We start from the raw sequence: 25,031 nt of genomic DNA on the forward strand, positions 1-25,031 counted from the left end.
GGGGTGCGGTGGCCCAGGTGTGGCTGGCCGGAAAACCGAACCCCTGCCCCCCACCGCCCCCCGGCCCCGGCTCTGGGTCCCCCAGGCCGCACGCGACATCGGAATGTCATCGCCAACAGAGCCTGCAAGGTTGGAGCAGCGCCTGGTCCGGCAGCCAGGGGTCCCTTCCTGGGCCTGTGGTCAGCTCCGGAAGCAGTGGCTGCCCAGGGTCACAGCCCCGGGGCATTTGTTTGTGGAGGGAAGGGAGGGTGAGGTAGAGGGACCCCAGCGAGGACCCTGGCTCCAGCCGCACAGAGTGGTGGGCTGGGGAAGGGAGCCCCTAGGCCTCAGGGCCCCCCCCGCAGGCTGGCCTCTGGGCCCGTCTGCCCTCCGAGAGGCCCTGCCGGTGGGTGCTGAGCCCCCCTTTTTTTTTTTTTTTTTTTTAATTTTTTTTTTCAACGTTTTTTATTTATTTTTGGGACAGAGAGAGACAGAGCATGAACGGGGGAGGGGCAGAGAGAGAGGGAGACACAGAATCCGAAACAGGCTCCAGGCTCCGAGCCATCAGCCCAGAGCCCGACGCGGGGCTCGAACTCACGGACCGCGAGATCGTGACCTGGCTGAAGTCGGACGCTTAACCGACTACGCCACCCAGGCGCCCCTGAGCCCCCTTTTTAAAGGCGGGGTGACGAGGGCTCAGAGGGGGTTGTCTCACAGCTCTGAGGTCTGGGGCTTTTTCCCAACTGGGGAGCACGGTCCCCGCTTCCTCCTGTGTCGGCCTCAGTGTGGGGATCTGGGAGCTCCTGTCCTGCCCCGAGGGTGGGCGCCGCTCGCCCTGGGCTGGGGAGGCCCCTCTGGGTGGGATGACGGGCGAGCTCGTCCCTGGAGCAGTCGTTCTGGGCCTCCAATGCAGGAGGAAGTGGAAGGATTACTTGAAGCAACTTGGAGACCCCAGAAAGGAGATGAAAAATGGAAAGTCATTACATTTAGGGGGGGAGCCTCCCTAAAACCCTGGCGGCATGATGGGTAGATGGTTTGCAGTGCTAAATTGAATCAAATTAAAAAAACATTTTCCAAATGCAAGTAAAATATCTTTTAATTAGACTGCAGAGGAAAGCGAAAGGTAATATCTTGCAGTGGGGTAATTACTGTCTTTCTGAAGGTGCTGGGCTCCGGAGAGGGGGTGGGTGGTAGATGGCATGGTGACTGGGCCTTTCAGGGGTCAAAATTCCTGCAGTTGGGCCAGTGACCTCTCATGGGCTTGGGCCTGTGGGCCCTGGCAGTTGCAGGGGAGACCTGGCTTCGGGGAAGGGCCTTCCCAGCCCCCGGCATTAAGGTCTGAGGGCTGCTGTCTTGTGAGGGGAAGGCCACCATGGTCCCGGAGGGGGGAGGCGGGCGGGGCTGCAGGGACTGCCCAGACTTTGTCTCTGTGGAGGCCGCCCAGGGGCGGCAGGTGGTGTGGGTGAAGCTCCCCCCTCCGCGGAGTCCTGAGCACTGGGCCAGGGTGCTGGGGGTGGGGAGGCTGTCCTGGCCACAGCTTGCTGTTTGCCAAGCTGGTCCAGCAGCCTGGCGAGGTCCTAGGTCCCTCCGGTGTGGGGCGCATGCTTCCAAGTGAGAGCAGTGAGTGGCCCAGCCCGGTGCTGCCCGGCCTGCCAGAGGGGCTCAGGGCCGGGCGGGCTCTCGGCCCCACTAGGGTCTCTGCGTGGTCACCCAAGGCAGGGTTCTCCTCTCGTGTCTCGTGTGTGTGGCACGAGACGGAGCTGGGAGAGATACCCTCTGCCCTGCCCAGGTGAGGATCCCCCGAGAGGCGCGCTTGGCTGCCGGTGCTGGGAAGGGGTGGTTGGCCCCACAGTGGGCTTGGGCCACGGGGTGGGCCCAGGTGTGTCTGGGCCGGGGCTCCTGGGGGGCTGGCGAAGCGGGGCTGGGGTGTGGTGAGTACCCCCTGCCCCCAACTGGAGCAGACCTGCCTAGTTTCCTCCTGGGGCTTTGATGGCGGAGCTTGAGGCCCTGGTGGGGCTGGGGCCTCCCTGACAGCTGCCATGTGCGTTCCTGATGACACAGCTGGTGTGTGTGGGGGGGGGGGGTTGCTGTGTGCCTGTGGGGGTCTGGTGCGTGCTCAGGTCAGTAAGTCCCCCCCCCCATCCCCCCCCCCCCCCAGCTTTCCTTCCTGCCTCCTTCTGCCACAGGGCTCCCCCACAGGCCTGAGGTCCCCAGGCCAGCCTCGGCCCTGGAACAATGGGCTGCCGGGCCTGAGGGGGTGGGGGCTGGGCTGGGGGGGGCTGGGTGGGGCTGGGCTGCCTTTCAAGTCTCTTAATGGCACTTCCTTCCCCTCACACCCGGCCACCATTAGCAGCCTCCTGCTGAGTGGAAAAACCAGAGTAATCAGAGCTGGGACCTGGAAAACAGGCGGGAAGTGACAAGTGACAGAGCCAGGCCCCGTGTGAGCCCTGCCTGTGGCTGGGGACAGGGTGTCTGGATTCCATCTGTGGCCCCGGGTGCCAGCCCGAGTGGAGGCTCCTGCAGGGTCTCTGTGGGCCTGCCCCCCGCCCCCTCCCCCGACTGCAGGAGCCGCTGGGGGGTGTCTGCTGATTGGGCCCAGGCATGCGGAGCACTTCAGAGGCTCTGGAGGCCTCCGGGCCTTGGCCGGAGAAAATCCAGGCCTTCTGGAGGGACCCACAGGTCCGGCAGCTGGTGCACCTTGCCTGGCCAAGTTTCGTGGGACCCGGTCTCCCTGGGGTATGTGGGGGGCGGTGGGGGGGCAGTGGTCTGGGCTGCGGCTGAGCCGGGGAGGACCGGACAGGGACTGTGACGCAGGGGCAGAGCCACGGCCCCCGGGGCTGACCAGCAGTGGCCCTTGTCAGCCAGCCCACGCTGCCACAGCGGGCCCCCTTGAGCCTCCCAGGCCTCGGTGCAGGGGTCGGGCTGGCCACCGCTCAGGCCCGGGGAACCTGGGTGGGGTGAATGAGATGCCCTCTGTTGGAGGGGGGCCTCAGCTTCCTCTTGTGCGTAAGGGGCGTATCTGGGGAGGCCGGAGTCCTGTGGGGGTGGTGTGGCTGGGAGAGGAAGAAACTCCGAGTCTGGAGGGTCATAGCAGGTCCCGAGGCGGGGGCGGGAGGAGCCCCAGCCGAGCGGCCCAGCTGGCCATGTGAGGACGAACGCCCTGGGTGGTCACGGCCACAGCTGGGCGCGGGCCAGTGCTTTGTGGAGGGTCTGGCTCTGGCTTTGACCCCGACCTCCCCAGGGCTGCCCCAGGGGGGCGCCAAGGCAGAGCCTTGGTCAAGGAACCGGGCGTGGGCCCTGGAGATAGGACTCTTGAGAACTTGTCTCCAGTGAGTTTCCTTCTGAGGATTGGCTCTCTCCTCCTCTCCCTCCTTCCAGAGGTGTTCCCTCTTCCAGAAGGCCTCCATGACCTCCAGGCGGGGTGAGGGCCTCCCTCGGGCTGACCTGGCTCCTGTCCCTAGCCCCTTCTGGACGCCAGGCTCACGATGAGGGAGAACGGTGTGTCCCCCTCCCCCGGCGCACGGCCGGGACCCTGGGCTGCAGGAGGAGTCACCAGGCGCCGCACGCCCTGGGCACCACGTCCATACCTGCGATCGAGCAGGGTGGGCTTCAAGCCTCCTGCCCCCTTGCCAGCTGGCACCAGTGCCTCCGTCTTCCGTGGACCTGGAACCGCCTGGCTCGCCTCCGCGGAGTGTCACTGCACGGCAGGACTTCTGCTGGCACATTTACGGCAGGGCCGCCTCGCGTTTTCCTCCAGATCCCCACCAGGGCCGAGGCTTCACCAGGGCAGGGAGACCCCACCTCGCCTGGGGCTGAGCCGGGCCGGCCCTCAGGGTGGGGGAGGGTGTTGCTTTCGAGTGGAGCCCTGGGGCGCCTGCAGCCTGCAAGCGTGGAAGGGCCCCGGGGCCAGGGTGGGGGGTGTCCGCCTCCTGGATGCTTCGCAACCTCGCGGCCTTGGCTGCTCGAGGCCGGCCCGGGTGTTGGGGGAACGCGCAGATGCCTCGTTAGCCGAGACTACTGAGCACAGTAATGAGGGCGGGAGGAGGCAGGTAGTTGTCAAGGGCACCGTAGGCCCCACTATTAAGCTCCGATAATTATTTTCCTGCTGGGTGCGCGCAGACGAAACCGTTTGGGGGCTTATTAATCAGTTATGGATTATGCGGCGGCCACGGCGTGAGCTGGCCTGGCGCCGTGGCGGGTGAGGAACGCGGGGCTGGGTCCTGGCGCCCAGGCACCGACCACCTTTGTCCTTGTCCCCCCAGGACCCTTGCCTCTCCGCTCTGCTCCTCGACAAGCTGCCGGCGCCCGGGGCCCTGCCGACATGCCGCCCGGAGGCCGAGCGCCGCTGCGACGTCTGTGACACGCACCTGAACCAGCTCACGCGGGAGGCCCTGCGGCTGCTCCAGGCACCTGCCAGCCGCGAGGACCCTGACGCCCCGCACGGAGGCCCTGGTCTCGTGCCCTCCGGCCCGGGCACCGTAACCAGCCCGCGGGCTGTGCCAGTGGCCGGTGGCCCGGCCGGGAGGCAGCCGGGCCGAGTGGGGCCGGACAGGAGGAAGGGACTGGCCTGGCCGTCTGGGCCCAGCGTCCAGGTGTCGGTGGCACCTGCTGGCCTCGGGGGAGCACTGAGCACGGTCACCATCCAGGCCCAGCAGTGCCTGGAGGGCATGTGGAGTGTCTCGAGGGTCAACAGCTTTCTGCCACCGTCGTGCCTGGTGAGTCCCCTGGGCGGGGCGGGCTGCTGGCCTCTGAGGGGCCCTGCCCACATCTCACCGTGGCTCACGTTGTGCAGACTGAGCAGCACCCCCTTAAGCAAGGGGCCGTGAACACTGGGGGAGGCCCCCGGACATTCCCGAGGCCCCCGTCAAGTGTGCTGACGACACGACAGCGGGCAGGGTCCTCACGCGGCCCTGGGGACGTCGGTTCCACGCAGCATCAGCATGCGTGGCCCGGCGTGGTGTCGGCCGCTCCTGCTTCTGAGAGCACCGGCTGGTGCGTGGGCTGATGGGAGGGCTCCTGGGACAGGGCTGGGCCCTCCTCCTCAGGGTCAGAGGCAGAGGGAACATCTCGTGGGGAGGGGTCCGGCGGCCCCTCCCCTCCTGGCTGCCCCCGAGGCTGTGGATGGCGCGACAGAGCTTGGCATTAGGGGGAGGGGCCTGCAGGTGGTGGCCGCGGTCTGGGCCCACTCCCCCGGTCTCTCAGGAGGCACATCTTTTCAGTCGGCGGCAGTGTCCCCTCCCCCAGGGCTCTCCTCTTCGGGCCCTCCTCGTGGCCCCCCACACCAGGGGGCGTGGCCTCCATGGAGCCAGCTCTGGGCACCAGCGGGCCCTGTGGGTGCCATGGACTTGGGCTGGGCGTCCTCAGGCAGAGCGCTGGGCCGGTGTCCCCCACGCAGGTGGAGAAGAGGCGAGCCTTAGAGGGCAGAGCCGGGACCGGCGGGTTCCCCCTGGCCACAGAGCTTGGCTGGGGGTGGTCTCTCCCAGGGGTCTGCGGTGCCCCCGGTTTTCCCTCAAGCAGAAAGTATACCAGGATAGGAGTCGCGATGTGAGGGTTGTTGGATTAGGGGTCTCCTGGGACACTGGAGGGAGTCGGTTTGGGTTAGGGTGATGAATGAGGTTAACCATGCTGTCCTGGGAAGGCCTTTCTCCAGAATGCGCCTGGCTGCTCTGCCCAAGCCTCGGGGCTGCCCTCTCCCGGGGCCTTGGGCCTTCAGCTGTGCCAGTCTGTTTCGTGGAGGACTGAGGCTAAGAGCCCGAGGGTAGGAGTTCACCAGGCAAACACTTAGGAAGGGCCTTCCAGGCAGAAGGAGCCTTCTGTGTGGAGGCCGAGGCCTGGAGGTGTGAAGCACGGAGGCCTCCCTGGAGGTGGAGGTGTGAAGCCTGGGGGCCTTATCAGGACATAGGACTGCAGGGGGAAGGGAGCTGGGAGAGGGGCGGGGGTCTGGGCCAAGTGCGTCCCGACGCTGCTGCCTTGGTGATGGTGGGTATATGGAGAAGCCCCCTTGCTGCCCCCCTCCCCCATCACTCACCCCCGGGGCAGAGAGATCAGGGGGTCGCTGTGGAAACTAGTTTTGTTGGTCCCTTTTCCAGTCACTCCAGAGCCAGCCGTGCGAGCCTGGCCAGTGAGCGTCTCTGAAATAGAGTGGTGGGTAGACCTGCCCCGTGGACTCTGCCTCGTGGGGCTGCGGGGCGTGGAGGTACAGGGAGGGTCCCCAGCTGCTGGGACAAAGTCACACATAATCCCAAAGCAGGACAGACCCCTGCCCGGTCCCCACTCCTGGGCTTGCCGTCCACTCTGAGTTTAGCGAGACGGTGCCTTTGATGACATCCTGCCCTCGCTGGGAGTTGGACCCCGTGACCACTGCTGGGGCCAGTCCTGGAGCGGCACTCTGCCCTTGGGGCCTCCCCGGCCCTTGGCAGCTTGGGGGTGGGGTGTGCAGGGGCTCAGGGAAGCACTTGGGTCTCGAACTAGCCTCCAGCTGGCGTGATGACGGGTCCTGGGTGCGGCCTTGCCACTTCTGACTTCTCCTCTATTAAGTCCCGGGGCGAGGCCAGGAAGGGGGAGGCCAGCCCCTGCCACGCATGCCTGGTACCTCCTGGCTGAGCACTGGGCCGCCTCGGGGGCAGCACTGAGTTGGGGAGGCAGCTCAGGAGAGCTGGGTGGCTTCCCGGAGGAAGTGAGGTTGAGCTGGGCCCAGAGGGAAGCATCAGACGTGGCTGGCCCAGCTGTGGCGGGTCAGCGCGGGCGCGGGGAATAGCCCGAGGGCTCCTGGGAAGGGAGCTGGATGCATGTCTCACAGGGGCCTCGAATGCCAGGCAGAGGGAGGGGTCGGCCTTCGCTCTGAGGGTGCCCAGGAGGTAGAGGAGGGACATGAGCTGACCGCGGGGGCCGTGGGGTCGGTGCAGCCGTTGAGAGTCTATGTCTCCCGCGCCAGGCAGGGGGTTGCTGGCCTCTTGCTGGGCAGTCCTGCCTGCAGCCAGCACGTCGTAAAACGTGGGCGTTTAAGGCTCCCTGTCTGTTTTATGTGCACATTGATCGCGTTTGGGGTGGGTGGGAACGATCTGTAATTAGACAGCAGCCTTGGCGATCGATGGGGAGATTATTAGAAGCGTAAATAGAACTTTAGGATTCAGATGAGGTAATTTCCCCGGAACCAGGGCATCGATAGCAAGTGGCTCTGGGATGGTAAAGTCTCGCGTGTGCATACCTCTGGAGGACGTGCTGGGGTGCCCACCGGCGGCCCCGGGGCGCGACTGTTTCCAGCGGACGTGGCTCCAGCTGGCCGGGAGGGCTGGGGGGCGGGCTGCAGCCCTGTGTCTCAGCACGGAGAGGGGGAGGCAGGTTGTGAGGGGGATGGTCTTTGGAGGGGGAGGCCGGGAGCCAGGACTTTGAGGGCCCAGAACATCCTGGGCGCTGTGGCTGGGAGCCCGCCCCGTGTTCTCTGGGGGACCGTCCGGAGAGCCCCGTGTCTGGAGGGAGCGGCCCTTCGGCAGCCACAGCTGTAATCAAAACCGAAGCCCGCCTCCCTCGTCTGGGAGCACGGAGCTCGGCCCTTCCCAGCTAATTCCACCTCCTGAGTGTCCAGTGCTGCTTCCTGGTTGTGGGGCCCACCCGGCGGGACAGTCTGGCGGATGCTTTCCGGACCGTCAGGCCGAGGGGCAGACCTGCCGCCACAGGGGACGGAGGTGCCCACGGGAGCCAGGCTCGGGCCGTCGCCACCCTGGTTGCCCCGAGATGCTGGGTGGTGGCCATGGGGCCACCCCAGGTCCTCCGCCCTGACCTGCTGCACTGGGTCCTGGCCGTGAACTGCAGCACGTCCCTCCGTGCTGACGGAGCAGCCATGAGATGTCCACGGGACTCCTGTGCTCGGTTCTTAGCCGGAGACCACGAGCCTGCACGGCGGGGCGGCCGGGGGCGGGGCTGCATGGAGCCTGTGCAGACCTTCATGAGTCCTGCAGACATCCACGCCCGGCCCCTACCCCGCGCCCTAGGGCTCATGGTCGGCGGGCAGGGGAGAACCCAGAGCCTAGGGCTCCGGGCTGGCCGTGGGGGCTGGGGCAGTGGAGGCCCTGCCTGGGTGGGGGACTTCCTGGAGGAGGTGATGTGTGGAACGGGAGCCGAGGTCGTTCTGATGGAGACCGGGGAGCGGGTGGTGTGGCATCGGCCGGGGAGTTTGCCGCCGGTGACCTCGGTACCAGCCTGCCTGCCTCCCCTCGTCCTCGCGGTCCCTGGTAGGTGCCTGCCCATCCTCAGGGATGCGGCTGGGGTGGCAGGGAGTGGAGGGTCCTGGCCTGTCTCTCTGACCTGGCCTGTTGCTGGTGCCCTCGCTCTGGGCCTCAGTTTACCCCTCCATGGAACAGACATTGGATGAGATGGCCCCCTCTTCCCTGTGGTGCTGCAGCTGAGCTGCTTCTGTGATGGGATGGGGGCGGGGGTGGGCAGGGCACCCGCAGGGGTCAGGTCATTCCCAGCCCGGAGCCTCTGGTGCCTGGCGCAGGCCCGGCGAGCAGGACCGGCCGCACCCCACGGCGGGCTGCGACGGCCTGCGGGATTCAGTTCCGGCCGTTCGTTCCCCCCCTGCCCCCCAGCCGTCCCCGCCTCATGGCACAGAAGAGCCCCCAGTGAGGGGTTCGTGCTGAGGAGCTGGCGAACGCCGTCCTTCACGTGCCAGAGTATCACAGGCCGAGGGGCTCGGGCCCAGGGGGCCAGTTTGGTGTTTCCCGGACGGTGCTCCCCGGAGCCCCGCGGCAGGCGCCGCCTGGAGCCCGTCGGTGCCGGCTGCCCTCGGGCGCCTCTGCCGGGACCGGCTCTGAGCTTGCGTGCTGGGCCCCGGGCCGGTGCGGCCGCCTCATGCTCTCCTCTCTTCGTGCTTCTCTTTCGTTGCTGCTCTCGTGCCTCCCTCTCGTGCCTTTTCTGTTTGGCCACCTCCCGCCCTCCCCTCCCCTCCTCGACCCCTCTCTCCTGTCCTCCTGTCGTGGTCTTCCCTCTGGCCGCCCTCCCTCCCGCCCCCTCCGGCTTCTTTTGGCATGCCTGGGTTCTGCTCCCGGCAGGAATCGGCAGCGGCCGTCCCGATGGCCGGGGCCGTGTCTCGGCAGCTCGTGGGACGGCGGAGCCGAGGCACGTGCGGGACTCCGGAGACAGGTCAGTGTGGGCGACCCGCGCCATCGCCAGGTGGTGCCAGAACCTTCTGGCTGGAGGCGGAGAGGCTGCATGCGACGGTGGGCTGGCCCGGGCCCTGTGGGAGTGGACGGAGGGGCCGTGGAGGGCCCCCTCTGTGACCCCATGCCTGGGTCCCCCGCTGGCCGGGAGGCCTCACTGAGTGGAGTGACGGCCTGGCCCGTGCTGCTGGGCGTGGGCCCCGCGGCAGAGCCGTCCCGGGGGGCTGGCGGGAGCCAGGATGCCAACAGGGGTGGGGACGGGGGTGCTGCGGGTGGTGGTCCCCTCCCCGGCCCTGGGGCGCACGGTGGGTGCTCAACCCTGCTCTGCTCTGCGGGGCCCCGGTGGTCAGCGTCCACGGGACGGAAGGTGGCAAGTCTTTCCCACCCGCTCTGCTCCACCGCGCCGGGTCTTGTGGGGAGCACTTGCGTCCAGTGGTGAGAAAGGTCTTCACGTCTGAGGGCAGGTGTGAGCATGTACGGGAGGCCTCCGGCCGGGCTGCCCTGCGTTACCCACACATTTGCCTTGGGTCTCCACAGCCTCCTGGAGAAGCAGCTTCTCGTTCTTATCGTCCAGGCCGAGGCCTGGCTGGCCCTCCTGGAATGTTCTCCGGGAGCTGGTGCCCCCTCCACTCCAACAGCCCCATTCCCTCAGGGACAGGGGGCCTCCCAGCCATGGGAGAAGATGCGTCCCTGCCAGGCTGTGTGCTCCTGGAAGACAGATTTACTGAGCACCTACCGTGCCCCAGGCAAGGTGTTGGCACAAGGATGTGGAGGGGACCAGGTCTGTGCGGTAGGACCCCCCAGGGTCTTCCTGATTCCTGACATGTTTTAGGTGCTCACGGAAGCCGGAGGACTGAGAAAGTATGGTGCTGGGCATGGCCCCGTAGGCGGGGTGCAGAAGCACTAGACAGCCCGAGGGAAGCTGAGGTCAGAGGACTGGGGGAGGCCGGGACAGGGCACCTGGGGCAGGTGCAGGGAGTGCCTTGGAGAAGGAGAGGGCTGGCTGGGCTGGGTTCTGAGGGATGCATAGGAGTTCCTGCCCTCTAGGCAGAGGCAAGGCAGGTGGCAGGGCGCGGAGGGTGAGGGCCTGGGCTGTTTCAGGTGTACCCTTCTCTGCTACTGACCAGTCCTCCATCTCCTGGGGGAGCGGCCGGTGCACCAGGGGCCCCCGGGGGGAGTGCATGGCTTCTATCTAGCTTGAAGTTTGGGGTTCTCTGTGAACTTCCTTTGCAGACATGGTTTTACTGTGTCCCAAGAGGGGTTTGGAAGCTGGTGCTGACCGTGGGCTGGGCAGGGCGGGACCTTCCGCCGTGGCGAGGTGGCAGGACCTTCTTCAGAACGTTCCTCCCAAGGCGTGTGGTGGCACCGTGGCCTCTGGCTGCGTCCCTTAGGAGACCCCGAGGACGTTGGGCCCTCCAGAATGTGGCTCTTCACCCTCAGGGTCACCAGGGAGGCCCATGTCCCATCAGCATGAGGACCCTGGTCCTCCCAGGCCTGGCGTAGAAGGTGGCCCAGGCAGTGCTTGTCCACAGCCCTTGGGGCTGAGTGGAGCAGGGGGCCCAGGGACCAGTGTGGTACCTGGGGAGGCTTGAACCCTGGGGACAGGGGTTCCTAGGGGAATGGGTTTGGGAGTGGCCAGGCTGAGGCAGGCTGCTCCCCCCCACCCCCCACTCCTGCCAGGAGCCACATCCACCCCCTCCGGGGCCAGGTCTGGCCTGGGGGTCCAGGGCCCGACGTGGGCACATAAACATAATATATGGTGGACGGATCTCAGGTTTTCTGGTGCCGTCCTAGGGAGCATTTAATTACATTTGTGCTTCATTACGAGGCTGTCTCTCTTTCTAGAATTTATTTTAGCTAATTAGCTGGAAATGCCAGAGTAGTATTTCAGATGATGGGAGCGTCATACATTATCATACACGGGGCAATTAGTGCTGCTGACAAATATTTATTGTGGTTTCTCCTCTGATCGTGCCCCTGCGTGCTCCCAGGTGGGTGACCCGGGGGTGAGGGGTGTGGGGGTCACTGGGTGGGCATCTGTGTCCACCTGTCTTCCGTGGGCCCTGTGAGGCTGGCCACCAGCCGGGGTCCTGTGTGTGCGGGGGCCCGGGGAGCATGTGGGGGCCCTGGGGTGTGCGGTCCGCTTCCCCAGCAGGCGTGTGTTCCTCATGCAGGCTCCCCCTTCCCCCTAGGCTGAGGCGGCGGTGGCTGCGGTGGCAGTGGCAGACACGGTCCGGGACGGCTCCCCCACCTTGAGCTCTGATGGCGCGTCGAAGACGTGGGGCCGCGGTGGGGCCCGCACGACGGCACTGGTCACCCCGGCCCCGGGCGCCCCGGCTGGGGGCTCCACAGGCCCGTCGGCGGCAGCCTCCTTCTTCATTAGGTACGTCCCCCCGGGGGTGCTGGGACACACACAGCAGGTGGGGACCTGGGCCGCTGGCCCCCGTGGCCTGCAGGCCTTCCCTGGGAGAGCTGTGGCCGATCTGCCTGGTAGGGCGGCAGGGGAGCGGCAGGGCCACGGTGGATGGGCCTCTGGCACCAGGGGTGGGCTGCAGCCACGGGTGTCCTGGGGCCTGCCCTGGGCCGGTGTGGGCTGGGCCTCAGATAGAGGCTGATCCCAGTCGGGGAGCCGGGGGCAGGGGAGTGGAACGGGGCTTGAAGGAGGGCGTCCTGGAGGGCAGGCTGCACCCAGACCCCACGCTTTGCCCTCCCCTCCCCGGGGGGCTGCCGGCACATCTGTCCCTGTAAGATCCAGCTCCCCCGTCGGCCAGGAGCTGGGTGGTCCAGTGCCGGCCTGAGCTCTGGTCCCCCAGATGCTTAGCTGCGGCCCTGCAGGCCCCAGGTGCTGGGGACGGGGGCTGGTGTAGCCCAGGCCCGGCAGATTTGGAGGTGGGAAGTGGTGCGTGGTGAGGGGCTCTCTTCCCCTGCCCCTGCCCCTCCCGCCAGGGCCCTGGGATTCAGCAGATAGGACAGACACGGCGGAGGACTGTGGATTACAGGATGTAATGGTGGTAATGAGTGGTAATGGCAGGCCCAGATGCGGGTCACTGTCCCATTAGCAGCCCTGGCGGGCACTGATAAGCTTGTCCAGGAATCATGTGCGGGTGGAGGGGCGAGGTGCCTTATCAGCACGGGCTGTGGGGCTGTGAGGCCCGACGGGGGGCGGGGAGGGGGGTGCTGATGGGCTGGTGAACACTGGCTGTGGGGCCGGCGGGGGAGTCCCCGTGCAGGGGACGAGAGGGCCAAGCTGGGCACGTCCCCACCTGGTTAGCCTCCGTGTCTAGGGCTTTCTGTAGTGGCTTGCTGCATTGGGCCGTGCCTGCAGGGGGATTTCAAGCCTTCTGAAAAGGAAGGAGCGCTCCAGTGGTCCCAGGTTCTGGGGGCCACGCTGGCTCATTAGTAACCTTGTGGCCGGCTAAGCAGGTGCCGGCTGCCTTTTGTCTCCATCGGAGCAAGACTGCTGCTGACCTTGGGAAGTTACCATAGAAACAAGTGTGGGGACAGCGGGAGGCAAGTTTTCTGATGGGGGGGGGGGGGTTGTGCACTGCCCGCAGCCATTACTTCCAGCCTGTTGAACCAGCCCTGAATCGTAGCAGCGTCTCGCAGAGGCACGGGCCAAGTTGGGGGGTGGGTGTCTGGCCAGGAAGGCCATCGGACCTTGTGCTTGACTTGGGCCACAGCCCCCTGGGTGGGATGGGAGTGCTGTGCACCATACGTCCGCTCTCTTGTTTAGTGTGTGTGTTGGGGGGCCGTGGAGCTGCCGGATCCTGGCCTGGGGGGCTTCAGGCGTGTGCTGAGTGTACATTCTGTGCTCCCACCTCTGCCCCTCGCCGGGCTCCTACAGGGGCAGAGCTGAGCCCAGCCCACACCCTGCCCCCTGGCCAGCGGGGGTGGGTATCTGTGCAGACAGCCTTTGATGGCCTTGTGGCATCTGTGAAGGGACAGGGCAGAGTGCTGTCCGTGGTGCTGAGTGCCACGGAGGTGGACTTTGAGGGGTGAGTAGGAGCCTGGCATTGGCCGGGGGAGGCGGAATGGGGTAGCCGTTGGCAGTTTGGGATCTCCTTTGGTCCTGGAGCACTCGCTGGGGGCCAGCCTCACCCCGGGCCTTCCCAGGACCTCTGAGCCCCTCACCCCGATTTGGGGAACCAAGGCAGAGAGTGGTCGCGTGGGCGCCGGGTGCCCAGGACCTCATTAATGCTGCTGTGCTGTACGGCTCAGGGCTGAGGCCTGGCGCCCTGCTCCCCGCAGCTGGGCCTGGATGGGCCGTTCACACATGGCGGCCACAGCTGTGGCCGAGAGCTCAGAGTGCCAACTGACCAGAGCTCCGACAAGGCCAGGCTCCGTGGGGAGGGCATAATTACATTCTCTCTGGAGGCCTTGACCCCCTTCCCCAGCTTTCCTGCTCCTACCGTGGGGTGCCCTTGCCCTTCACCTCTGCCGTCTCCCCTCCTCCCAAGATGTCTCCTCTAGTGGTCTCTCGCCCACCCTTCTGGGTCTTTCTGGGGGTCAGCTCCCAAATCGCTGAACGTACATGCTTTGGAAGAGTTGTTGGGGTCTCCTGGACAGGGGCTGGGGAGGTGGCAGGTGAGGTTTTCTTCAGGTACCGGGACCCCCGCCCGCACTCATAGATGCCCCCGCATTGCCACCTCGGTGGAGCCCCTCCTGGGTGTCTGCCTGGATGCCCAACCCGAGGACTGTCCGGCCTGGTGCCAGGCAGAGGTCCTCAGCCAGAGGGGGCACCGCCCAGGGGCACGCGGTCAGCATAAGCCAGGTACCCCGAGCAAGACGGCTCTGCCGAGAGTGTCTCCACTGCGAGGTGAAGTTCCCAGGTGACACGATGCGGCTGTGGGAGTGGGGGCCACACACGTGTCCAAAAAGCCCTGGCTGCCTCCTCGAATAGGGAAGGGCCTCACCATCAAGGCCACCTGCTTGTGCAGTCACCTCGTTTGTGAGAGGCAATTGTTCTTTGTAAAAAGGCAAAATATTCCCCGAGGGATGTTGGAGGGGTCTATCCCCCAGCCACCCACCCACTCACTCCTGCGCCCTCTCACCCACTCACCCCCTGCACCCACGCACCCACTCACCCCTGCACCCATGTACCCACTCACCCCTGTACCCACTCACCCATGCACCCATGTACCCACTCACCTACTCACCCCTGCACCCACGCACCCACACACTCACCCATGCACCCACTCACTCACGCACACTCACCCCTGCACCCACTCACCCATGCACCCATGCACTCACGCACCCACTCACCCCTGCACCCACTCACCCATGCACTCACGCACCCACCCACCCACACACTCACCCCTGCACCCACTCACCCACGCACACTCACCCCTGCACCCACTCACCCATGCACCCATGCACTCACCCACGTACCCACTCACCTCTGTACCCACTCACCCACACACCCACTCACCCACACAGCCACACACTCACCCACTCACCTACACACTCACCCGGTCACCTCTGCACCCATGCACTCATTGCCCACTCACCCATGCACCCATCTATTCACTCACTCACTCTTAGCCATGTCATTGCGTCCCGAGCTTCCCTGGTGTTTGCCCTGGGCTTGGCAGACACCTTCCCTTCTGAGACTCTGCCTGGTGGATGGACATGGCCTTATAAACTTGTTTCTCAGGACAGGGACTGGTTCCTGTAGTAGCAGGAGGCAGAGACTTGGGAAGCCCAGCTTGGGGGCATCAGGGCAGGCTTCCTGGAAGAATAGCTTCTGAGGATGCGGAGAGCTAGATGCGCAGGTGAAGTTCCTGCTTTTCCAAGCCTTCTCTTCAGAGCCCGACCACTCAGACTTGCCTGCACTTCCCGGCATGTCTCGCCTTCCCTACTCCTCACCCCTGCAGGTCCCGCCCTGGGCCCCCACCTCCGACAACGCAGTGGGCATTCATGGTCCTGGGTGTGGTGCTTGTGTATTCTCTTAGCCTCTGTGAGGCCTGGTGGCACCTTCCCACTGCTCTCTCCACCTTCCCTGGTCAGAAACCAGGCCTGGGCCTCCAGAAATCTGCAGCCCTTAATGGCAAGCCCGGCCCCCAGGGGCCCCCTCCCCCGGGCCATAGACACCGAGGTGTGGCTGCTGGGTTTGTCCCTGTTAACAGGGGCCTGGATTTCATCAAAAGAGAGAGTGCCCGTCCTGGGCCCTTGTTAATGCAGTGACATGTCTTTGAGTCATGCCTGGTGGGGTGAGCCTGTAAGGGCAGGACCTGGAGGGCCAGGCGGGCCAGGGCCCAGCTCCTCAGCTCCCAGCCCCTTGGGGGCCGACCGCAGGGCTGAGGAGGGAGGAGAGGGTGCCCTGAGTTAGGTCAGACCGTAGGGTGGAGCCCTGGCCGACAGCATTCCCGACTCCCAGGGCTGGCGGGACCTCAGAGAGTGCCAGGCCCAGCCCCTGTCCAGGCGTGACCGGAACGTGTCTGGGGGAAGGACACCTCGCCGTGCTTTGCTGCCAGGGCCCTGAGGGTGACCAGCTGTGCTGAGGTCTGTGCCGCAAACCCCTGGCTCTTGAGAGGATCACGGAGGGAACAGGAGCCGTCTGGCCTCGTGTGTGACCCACCAGGCAAAGAGAGCACTGCCCTCTGGTCGTGCAGATTGGAGGTTGTGACCCGGAGTTGCTCCGTCCTCCTCCACCACCTTACCCATCAACCCTGGGTCCTTCTCAGCCCCCGCGTCCCCCGGAGATTTAGGAGTGTGGGTTCAGGATGCCCCGCCCCCCACAGCGCCAGGGTCCCAGGCCGACCTTGCCCGACCTAGGGAGGAGCAGGGAACCAGCTGTTGGCGTGGGGGAGGCCTGCCTTGGCCAGGGCTGTCTGCTGCTGACCTGTTCCATCGGCCTGAGGGCCTGGCGGACACCCTCCACACACTCGTGCTGGGCGGCCCCTCCGTGCTGGGCTTTCCTGAAATCCTGGGAATGAGCACCACTGTACCTATTTACAGAGGAGGAAATGAATCCTGGGGCCTCGTAGTCCTTCAGAGTCCCACCCTCTCTGGCCACCTCAGCCCCTGGGGGCAGTGTGGGGCAGGTGGGGCCGGGCTGCCTGCTGGGCGCTAATGTTCTCCAAGTCCTGCTACAGCCCCCCCCCCCCCCCCCCCCCCCCTGAGTGCTTGGCAGGAAGCCTCTGCGGAACCCGGAGTGGCTGGGGTCCAGGACAGGAGTCCAAGGCTGGGCAGCGGGCCGGGCGGAGGAGCCCCAGGAGCCGAGGCTCTGATGAAATGGCCTCATTTCCTCCCACAGCCCCTGCCCAGGTCTCCCTGGTCCTCGCCCTGCCGGCCCTGACTGACCCCCGGGGACAGGTCACACTCAAGTTTGGGCTGTGGCCGAGGCCTTGCCTTCTCAGAGTGGCTCTTGTCCCCTGCCCTCAGGCGATGCTGCCAGGCCCCTTCTGCCCCTGACTTGCTGTGATTCTCAGGCAGTGGGGGGTGGGACGAAGGTCTTCTCCTTGCAGGGAGTTCTGAGGTTTACAAGTACGTGGGCTCAGTCGGGAATCGGGTTATTGTTGGTCTGTGGCCAGAGAAGCCCGGTGGCCCGGCTCGGGGCTCCCTGCGCCCCAGATGCTTGGGCTCCTCCTGGACAGCTTGTGGGCTCCACTCTCCACACCCCCGCCCCACCCGGCCCGGGCACGCACCGGCACCACCGGCCACCACTCTATTAAGGACCTGCCACGCATCGTAGATTACTTTTATTTCCCGCCATGACACCTCACTAGGAGGAAAGCCGTCCCTGGGGTCTCTTAAAAGACGACTCCTATTAAAGATGAGTGGGGTTAAGCAAAACGCTGGCGGTAGATGGCTGAGCGGGAGGCTGGCTGAGGGCTGGGCGGGCACCGCGGGGTGCAGAAGAGAGGTGGAGCCCGCGGGTGCCACAGGTGCTTCAGCCCCGAGCTCGGATCGCATCCCGGCTGCCCCCCTTTCACGGGGGCCCCACCCGCGTGGACAGGTGATGAGGCCAGGCCATCTGCGCACCGGGCACGGAGCCTGAACGCGCTCCGGGGCCCACGGTGTGTTCTTTCGTATCTGTGTCACCTGGTGTCACCGTGCTGGGAGCCTGGGGTGGGTGCCGGGTAGCCTGGTGGCCTGCAGTGGAGGGTGCGGGCTCCGGGGGCTGACGCGAGCCAACTCTAACGTGGTGCCGGGGGAGGATGTGCTGGACGGCTGCGGGAGCCCCTGCGGGAGCGTGGTGGGCCCGTGGGGCACGTGTGCCTGTGACGGTCCCCTGGGGGTTCACAACAGTGCTTCTCAAACGTGCACCGGATGTCGGGGTGGGTTAAAACTCAGGGGGTCTGCACATTCCCCCGGGGTGCTGTGGGGTTGGTGGGGCTACACCGTGCAGGGCTCGAGTGCCCGGCTGAGGATGCCGGTATGGTGGGGAGGGGGCCGGGGGCCACGGTAACCATGGGAACACTAGGTTTTGTTGAGCTCCTCCGGTTTGCAGGGTGCTTCGAACCCTTCGGCTCATCGGGGTTGCACACAAGAACCTGTGCTGGTCATGGCAACCCATGTTAGAGATGGGGAGACCGAGGCACAGAGACTAAGTCGACACGCCTGGGTGCCCCGGCCTAGGAGTGGCTGACCCCAGCACGCTCCAGCCACCCCCTCCCCATCCCCCCAGCAGCTGCTGGGCAGGGGGCCCAGGGCAGCTGGAGGAGACCCGGCCTGCACTGAGCCAGCCGCCAGGGATAGGACACAGCAACCCCAGCCCTGGGGCCGTACGGGCTGTGGGTCGCACCCAGGGTGGGGCAGGTGAGAAGGACAGCACTGAGTGCCCCCACCGGCCCCCGTCCTCCCCTCCCCAGGGCTGCCCAGAAGCTCAACCTGGCCTCCAAGCGCAAGAAACCTCATCCGCCACCAGCCCCTGCTGCCCGCGGCGCCTCCCCCTACCCCACGGACTTCAGCGGGGTCCTGCAGCTGTGGCCGCCCCCCACGCCCCCCTGCCTGCTCAGGGCCGCCTCCAAGGTGAAGGACAACCTCGGCGGTGTCGGAAAGGTAGGCCTGCTCCTGATTGGAGGTGACCCCGGGGGCTGGTGGCTGGGACGAAGCCAGGGGTGTCTGAGTAGGTGCTGGGAGGGTGCAGGAGGCGGAAAGATCCTGCTTCCTTCTCCCAGCTTGGATGAAGTGGGGTACGGACAGGGAGACTGAGGCGCAGGCCCACGTTGGCTGCTCTGGGTGGCGACGAGCCTAGGAGACTGCGGTGGAGGTCCCAGGGGCATGTTGTGGCCTCAGAGTGGGGTGGGACAGTCAGGGCTTCCTGGGGCTGGGGGTTGGGGTCTGGCCCCCAGGAGCCCCCCTACCGTGTGTCAGTTGGGACGCTGCCCTCCGCTGTTCAGAGTCCGGGCAGATCCCAGCTGCCACCACCCCTGGAAAGGGGAACGTATGATCAGCTGGTTCAGGTGGTGAAACTGAGGCCCAGAGGGGGGAAGGAACCCAGCTGCCTGGTCTTGGAACAGGCCATCTGGCCCCTGGCTCTGACCCCTGGCTCCTGTGGCCTTTTGCCCATACTGGGTTTCCGTCTTGGCCCCATGTGGTTTGCTGGGAACTACACCCTGGCCCGGCTCGGGGTCCTGCATGTGTGGGGTCTGCGTGAGCATGTTAGCTGGGCTCTTTGTGAGGTGGGCTCTTTGTGCCCATGGAGGGTGGGGAGACTGAGGCACAGTCACACAGCCGTGGGGGTGAGCATTGGACCTGACCCTGAGTGTGTACCCCGACATTTTCCCCTGACTTTCTGCCCACACTCTGTGTGCTGGCCACTCCCAGGTGCCTCCCCGAGGGTGGTTGGGACTGGGGTGGCCCCCTTGCCGCACACCCCTGCCCCCGGCCGGCCGGCCACCCACCCGGGCACTGGGCACAGCCTCTCCAGCGCCCAGAGGCTCACCCTGCAGAGGCTGGTTGGCTGGGTCCATGCTCCCCTGGGCTCGGTCTGCCCCACGCGCCTGGGCTGCAGAGGGGTCTGATGTGTTCACAGAGGGTCCCCTGCCTGGGGCCCGAGCCACTCCCCGGACCACTCCCCGGACCACTCCCCTGACGCTCCCTGCCCCCCGCCCTCCCGCTGCGCCCCTCCTCCTCAAAGCGACTGCCAGCCTGCTCTTGCTGGAAGCCTTCTCTCACGCCTGTCACCCCGACAAGCCTCGCCACGTAGGTGGTCCTGGGAACCTCAGCGCCGCCCACCTGCAGGTGTATGTGTTGGGGACACGAACCCCGACTGAGCAGAGTGGCTGCGGGACAGGGCTCTAACAGCTCTGACCTTGGCCTCCTCCCTTGTCGCTGGCTCCCTCGGCCAGCTCTCTCTGAAAGGTGGGGGGGGGGGGTGGTGGGCAGGGCGGGCCTCGTGTCTCAGGCGTGTTATGGGGTGTAGCAAGCCTCTGCCACCTCCTTCTGGGGTCCCCACCCAAGTATTCTGGGGCAGGGTCTCCTCTGTGGTACACCAGCTCCCTCCCCACCCCCTGCCCCCGTCCCTCCACACGGAGCCCTTGTCCCCCAGTCCACTCACTGCCCACCCAGTGCCCCCTCCCTGGCTCCCGGGCTGTTATTTGCACGAATGTCGCATAGTCAGAAATGCCTCTTGAAAGGCGTTTAATATTGTCACAGAAAAGAAGTTAGATTACACTCAATTCCTGACATTAATGTGCTACTTAAGGTAATTCATCATCTTGCAGTATTAAAAAAGACATCGCTTCTGTGGGTGCTGAACGGCGCCCCTCCCCCCTCGCCCGCCTGGGCCACCTCTTAGGAGTGGAAGCCCTTTTTTATGCAAAACGTGTTTTTTCCCTACCTGGCAGCATTCCGCGGCTCTTTGTAATATCTGAACATTTAGGGAAGAGACTTGATGCCCTTGTCTGGTGCAAAGACCCTGTCGTTTCCTGGCTGTGATGACAGGATCCTTGCAGACAATGGCCTGTGCGTTCGGCTAGGACAGGGCGACGGCCGCTCTGCGCCCTCCCTGCAGGCCAGGCCGTGGGTCCCTGAGTGGGGATGAATGTCGCTGGCTCCAGAAGGCAGCACCGGGCGCATTTCCTGCCCTGCAGGAGCCCAGGTGGAGGGCCTCACCCCCTAGGAACCCCCTCCAATCTGCACAACCCATTTGGCTCCTGAAGTGGCCAGGAGTTCATGCTGAAAAAAAAATTGCCAGAAATTACCGCGAACTGCACGTTGTCGTCTGCTTGGCAGCAGCATTTGGAAATGAAATAGTTTTGTTCGTGTCGTCGGGGAATAAAGGAATCGATTCTCGCCCGACGGAGCCCAGGTTCGGGGAGTGCAGCAGAAAAGTGTTTTCTTTCCGCTTCTCCCCTGAGAACGTACCCCCCCTTCCTGGAGCGATTTTGCATGTCAATTTGCCACGTGCTGAAGGGGAGAAGACGGGCCTCGCGGAACTACCCACAGTAAACCAATCTTGCCCGCGTATGTATCTGTCACTTACAATTAAATCCGTGAAAAATATTGGCTCTGAAATGAGTCTGGTAATTTGATTTACGCTGTAGCGGAGAAATCGAAGACTTCATTGGGGAGTGGAAGGTGGTGTCCTTCAGCAGAAAGTGGGGTCTGGCGCCCCTCCCAGGAGGCGGCCTAGCTCACGGGGGGCGCATCCTGGTCACGGCCCTGCACGAGACGTAGTTTGGGGTGTTTGTTCTCCACGCAGGTTTTGGGGTGTCTGCAGTGCAGCTTGCGCTGGGCTCTTGGGGCCAGGTCCCGGCCCCCCTCCCCGCTGAGCCTCTGTTCCCTTGGGGGCGACAGGGCTGGTGGTCCAGCTGTGTGGATGCCAGTCTTCCGCGGAGCCTGGCACAGGGGTGGGGGGTGGGGGGCACACCTTTGTGTCTATTTTTGGTTTTAGGGTCACGCGGGAGCTGAGGCTGCGCGGTCACCTGTCAGAGCCCCCAGGCGAACACCCTCCCCCATCCTGCCCTGTTCTTTCTCCTCCACTCCCCCACCTGTGCCCCCCTGGCCAGGCCTCAGTGTCGCCAACACCTCCTGGCAGAATTGAGCCTTTTCTTGGGGAGGATTACCGTGTCCTCCTGCTGGCCGGGACCCCGCCAGTGTGTGGGGTTTGGGGTTGGGTCCCCGGCTGGCTCCCCCAGCTTCCCCTCCCAGGGCATCATGGCTCTCCAGCCAGCCCCCTTTTGTGCCTTTGTTCTTCCTCTCCCTGAGGAGGTAGAGGCAGGGGCTCCCTGGAGGAGGCAGAGGCTGGACCGACATGGGGGCTGGGGCCGCCCTGCTCTGGCCGTGGGGAGGGAATCCTCGCTGGGGGGCCGCCCCAGTCCCCATCCCGTGCCTGCTTTCCTGGGAGCTGTACTTGACGGCCTGCTGACCTGGGGCCGCTGAGGTGGGGGTGCGGGGCAGCACCCCGGGGCGGGGCTCCGTGGGCAGGAGTGTGGCCTGTGCATCTTCCTTCGGCGGCGGGGGGGGGGGTGGCTGTGTCTGCGGCCTGTTCTGGTTGCCCCTCCCTCCCTCCTTCTCCCTCTGCCCTCAGTTTGGGATTGGGTCTCAGGCTGTGTGACCTGTCAGTGTTTCCTCCCTCCTGGGATGGAGGTGGGCCTGGGAGGGGGTCGCCGGGCCGAGAGCCGCGCTGTGTGTGTGCCAGGGGCTCCTTCTGGTCCCAGGGGCTCTGTGCCTTCGGGTTGAGCTCGCTTAGCTTCCAGCTCTGCACCTGAGTCAGTGAGCGGGCCAGACACCCCACATCGAGGGTAGGCGGGTACACTTGTGGTGCCACACTTCCATCCCTGTGCTCACGGGGGCATCCAAAGCCTGTTCCCCCACTCCTGACTTTCCCCCCTGCTGTCCTCCACCACCCAACCCCCTCCCCCTCCGTCCTCCCCGACCCCATGCTCCTCCTATGCTCCTCCACCCTGTGCTCCCTGACTCCGTGCTCCCCTGTCCTGGCCCCTGCTCCTCCTCCTGTGCTGACTGCCCCCACGCCAGGCTCCCATCCTGTCACTGAGCCTCGCGTTCTGCCTGCCTGGCTGATCTCTTACGGGATCTGCTCCGGCTGGAGCTGGGGTGCAGGCATCCACATTCCTGCGGTGGGGATCCCCGTGCCGGGGCCTGGCCCGCTGTCTCAACTCGCGCGAGTTCCTCCTGCCTTGTAATTAGCGGCCGCTGGGCGGGCGGCTGCTCAGATGCCCGTTCCCGCCTCCCCTGCCAGGTGAAGGTCATGCTGCGAATCTGGCCGGCACAGGGGGCGCAGCACTCGGCCGAGCCCACGTCCTTCCTGAAGGTGGACCCGCGTAAGAAGCAGGTGACCCTGTACGACCCGGCCGCCGGGCCCCCAGGAAGCTCGGGCCCCCGACGAGCCGCCGCTGTGGCTCCCAAGATGTTTGCCTTCGATGCGGTCTTCCCCCAGGACTCGGAGCAGGTGAGGGCGGCGGGCACCCCCGGGGCCGGGGCCGGGGCCAGGGCCGGGCCTGTGCTTGCTCCTGGTGCCCAGCGAGGAAGGAGGAGGGCGGCAAGAGCGAGGCCAGCGGCCCAGGCCCGGCCCCTTCTGCTTTCCCTTCCTCCTTGGCCCCGGCCCAGGGGGTCTCCGACTCTGCTGCTGGCCTGGGGAAGTGCACGATTTTTGGTGGGCTCTGTGGAAGGCTTGTGTGCTGGATGTGGTGTGGTCTCCACGATGTCGGTGTGAGTTGTGTGCCTGGAGGCTCACGCCCTGTGCGCTGTGTGTCTGTATCCCATCCGTGTGTGTCCCGTGTGCACGTGGAGGTCTGTGTCCTCGGTCCTGTGCGTGCCGGCCTGGCCACCTTGTGAGCTGGGGACAGACAGGCGTGGTGGGAGGCTGGGTGTCGACTCCCTCGATTCTGGCGCCTGCCTGACACCCGGGGCCCCCTCCTCCCAGGCTGAGGTCTGTTCCGGGACAGTGGCTGACGTGCTCCAGGCAGTGGTCGGGGGGGCTGATGGCTGCATTTTCTCCTTTGGCCACATGAGCCTTGGTAAGCACCCCCCCCCTCATCCCCTGTCTGCAGTCTCTGCGCCTCATTTCCCGGTGGGGAGGGGGCTGCACAGAGGGAAAGCCCAAACCCTGTCGTCCTGGAGGGCAGGGGGCCTTGGACTGGAGGAGGCCCCCTAGGTCTCAGTGGCCCCCAGTCGGCCCCGAGGGCCCCGGGCAGGTCCAGGGAGGAGGCCGGGTGTGGCTGGGCTCCCAGGGCATGTCGGGCTGAGTGGGGGGGCCCTGACACGCCCACGTGGCCCCCAGGCAAGTCCTACACGATGATCGGGAAGGACAGCTCGCCTCAGAGCCTGGGTGTCGTGCCCTGCGCCATTTCCTGGCTCTTCAGGCTCATCGACGAGCGCAAGGAGAGGACGGGCACCCGCTTCTCCGTCCGCGTGTCGGCCGCGGAGGTGTGCGGCCCCGACGAGAGCCTGCGGGACCTGCTGGCCGAGGTGGCCTCCGGCAGCCTCCAGGACGCCCAGTCCCCGGGCGTGTACCTGCGCGAGGACCCGGGGTGTGGGGCGCAGGTATGCCGTGGCCCCGCGTGCGGTCTCGGGGGGGCTGCGAGGGGGCCGTGGGGAGGTAGGCGCGGGCCGCAGCTTGTGGGGCGCTGTCCCCTCCGCCTGTCCCCAGCTCCAGAACCAGAGCGAGCTCCGGGCGCCCACGGCCGAGAAGGCAGCCTTCTACCTGGACGCCGCGCTGGCGGCCCGCAGCACCAGCCGGCCCGGCTGCAGCGAGGGCGCCCGGTGCGGCTCGCACACGCTCTTCACGCTGCACGTCTACCAGTACCGCATGGAGAAGTGCGGCCGCGGCGGAAGTAGGTGTCCGCCCGGTGTGGCTCCCGTCCGCAGGGCCGTGCCCGGGCGGGGTCTGGGTGCCCTGGGGCCCTGCCGTCACCCTCCTGCCCTGTGGTTTCAGTGTCTGGAGGCCGCAGCCGCCTGCATCTCATCGACCTGGGCAGTTGTGAGGGGGCGCCCGGCAGGGGCGGCGAGGCCTCTGGGGGCCCCCCTTGCCTGTCTCTGTCGGCTCTGGGCAGCGTCATCTTGGCCCTGGTCAGCGGAGCCAAGCACGTGCCCTACAGGTGAACGGCGGGCTCCTCGGTGGGCGGGCTCCGGCCCTGGGGTGGCCCCCGGGAACCAGCCGAGGGCAGGGCGGGCCTGCCCAGTACGTCTGGACCCCTGAGCTCTTTGGTCCTCTGTTCGTCCCCGTCTGCCGGGCCTTGCCGTCGGGGGGGCCCCCACGGGGTGGCTGCCCGACCGGAGCCTGGGCTCCAGGCACGGCCCCGTCCCGGCGAGGGGCCTGTGTCCTGCCCTCCCCCGCCCCCCGCCCCGTAGCACCCCGCATGCCCAGCCTCCCACCCTGACGTCCCCTCCCCGGGCCCTCAGCCTCTGAGCAACCCTCGCCCCCAGGGAGCACAGGCTCACCATGCTGCTGCGTGAGTCCCTGGCCGCCCCCAGCTGCCGAGCCACCATGATTGCCCACATCTCAGACGCGCCAGCACGCCATGCCGAAACGCTCAGCACCGTGCAGCTGGCTGCCCGCATTCACCGCCTGCGCAGGAAGAAGGTCAAGGTCCGTTCCGCCTCCTTCTGCCCCTCCCACCTTGAGGACCCCCCCCCCCCCCCGGGGTCCTGCGTCCTCTGAGGGCCCCTGCCTGGCGGGGTGGGGCGCCTGCTGCCCATCTCTGGTTGGCCCCGTGGGGCTCTGCCCAGAGAAGGTAGGGAGCCGGGCCCGGGCCCGGGGCATCTGACGCAGGGCTGGAGCCTGTCCCCGAGGGGGGCTTGGGGTTGCTTGGCCTCTGTGTCTCTGGCACAGGGGTAGGCCTGTGGTCCGGGCAACCTGGCGGGGTCCCCGTGGCCCCCTGGCGCCAACCAGCAGAAAACTTCCCGGGCAGCCCTCCGAGGGGCAGGAGGGTGGCGTGAGGGCCACCCCGGGGTCACATGGACCTGGGTCTGAATCCTGGATTC

At 66.1% G+C, this 25,031-nt stretch overlaps 1 protein-coding gene across 7 annotated transcripts in view; it reads left to right on the forward strand.

Moving 5' to 3' along the window:
• KIF26A (kinesin family member 26A) overlaps positions 1-25,031 on the forward strand; it is a 41,566-nt gene that overhangs the window by 9,854 nt on the left and 6,681 nt on the right. For 4 of the 7 annotated variants that reach the window (XM_081796004.1, XM_081796005.1, XM_081796006.1 and 1 more), the window contains exons 3-11: positions 4,242-4,694; positions 11,330-11,520; positions 17,951-18,140; positions 22,288-22,497; positions 22,972-23,065; positions 23,329-23,591; positions 23,698-23,881; positions 23,983-24,145; positions 24,474-24,636. In XM_081796004.1, the coding sequence (XP_081652130.1) occupies positions 4,242-4,694; positions 11,330-11,520; positions 17,951-18,140; positions 22,288-22,497; positions 22,972-23,065; positions 23,329-23,591; positions 23,698-23,881; positions 23,983-24,145; positions 24,474-24,636 (1,911 nt within the window). Of the gene's footprint in view, positions 1-2,565; positions 2,716-4,241; positions 4,695-9,196; positions 9,884-9,969; positions 10,065-11,329; positions 11,521-17,950; positions 18,141-22,287; positions 22,498-22,971; positions 23,066-23,328; positions 23,592-23,697; positions 23,882-23,982; positions 24,146-24,473; positions 24,637-25,031 lie in introns of those variants that run through there. The other 3 variants (XM_081796010.1, XM_081796008.1, XM_081796009.1) reach the window with 3 other exon arrangements.

The sequence above is a fragment of the Panthera onca genome, chromosome B3 (assembly GCF_046562875.1).
Source record: "Panthera onca isolate mPanOnc1 chromosome B3, mPanOnc1 haplotype 2, whole genome shotgun sequence".
Classification (NCBI taxonomy): Eukaryota; Metazoa; Chordata; class Mammalia; order Carnivora; family Felidae; genus Panthera; species Panthera onca.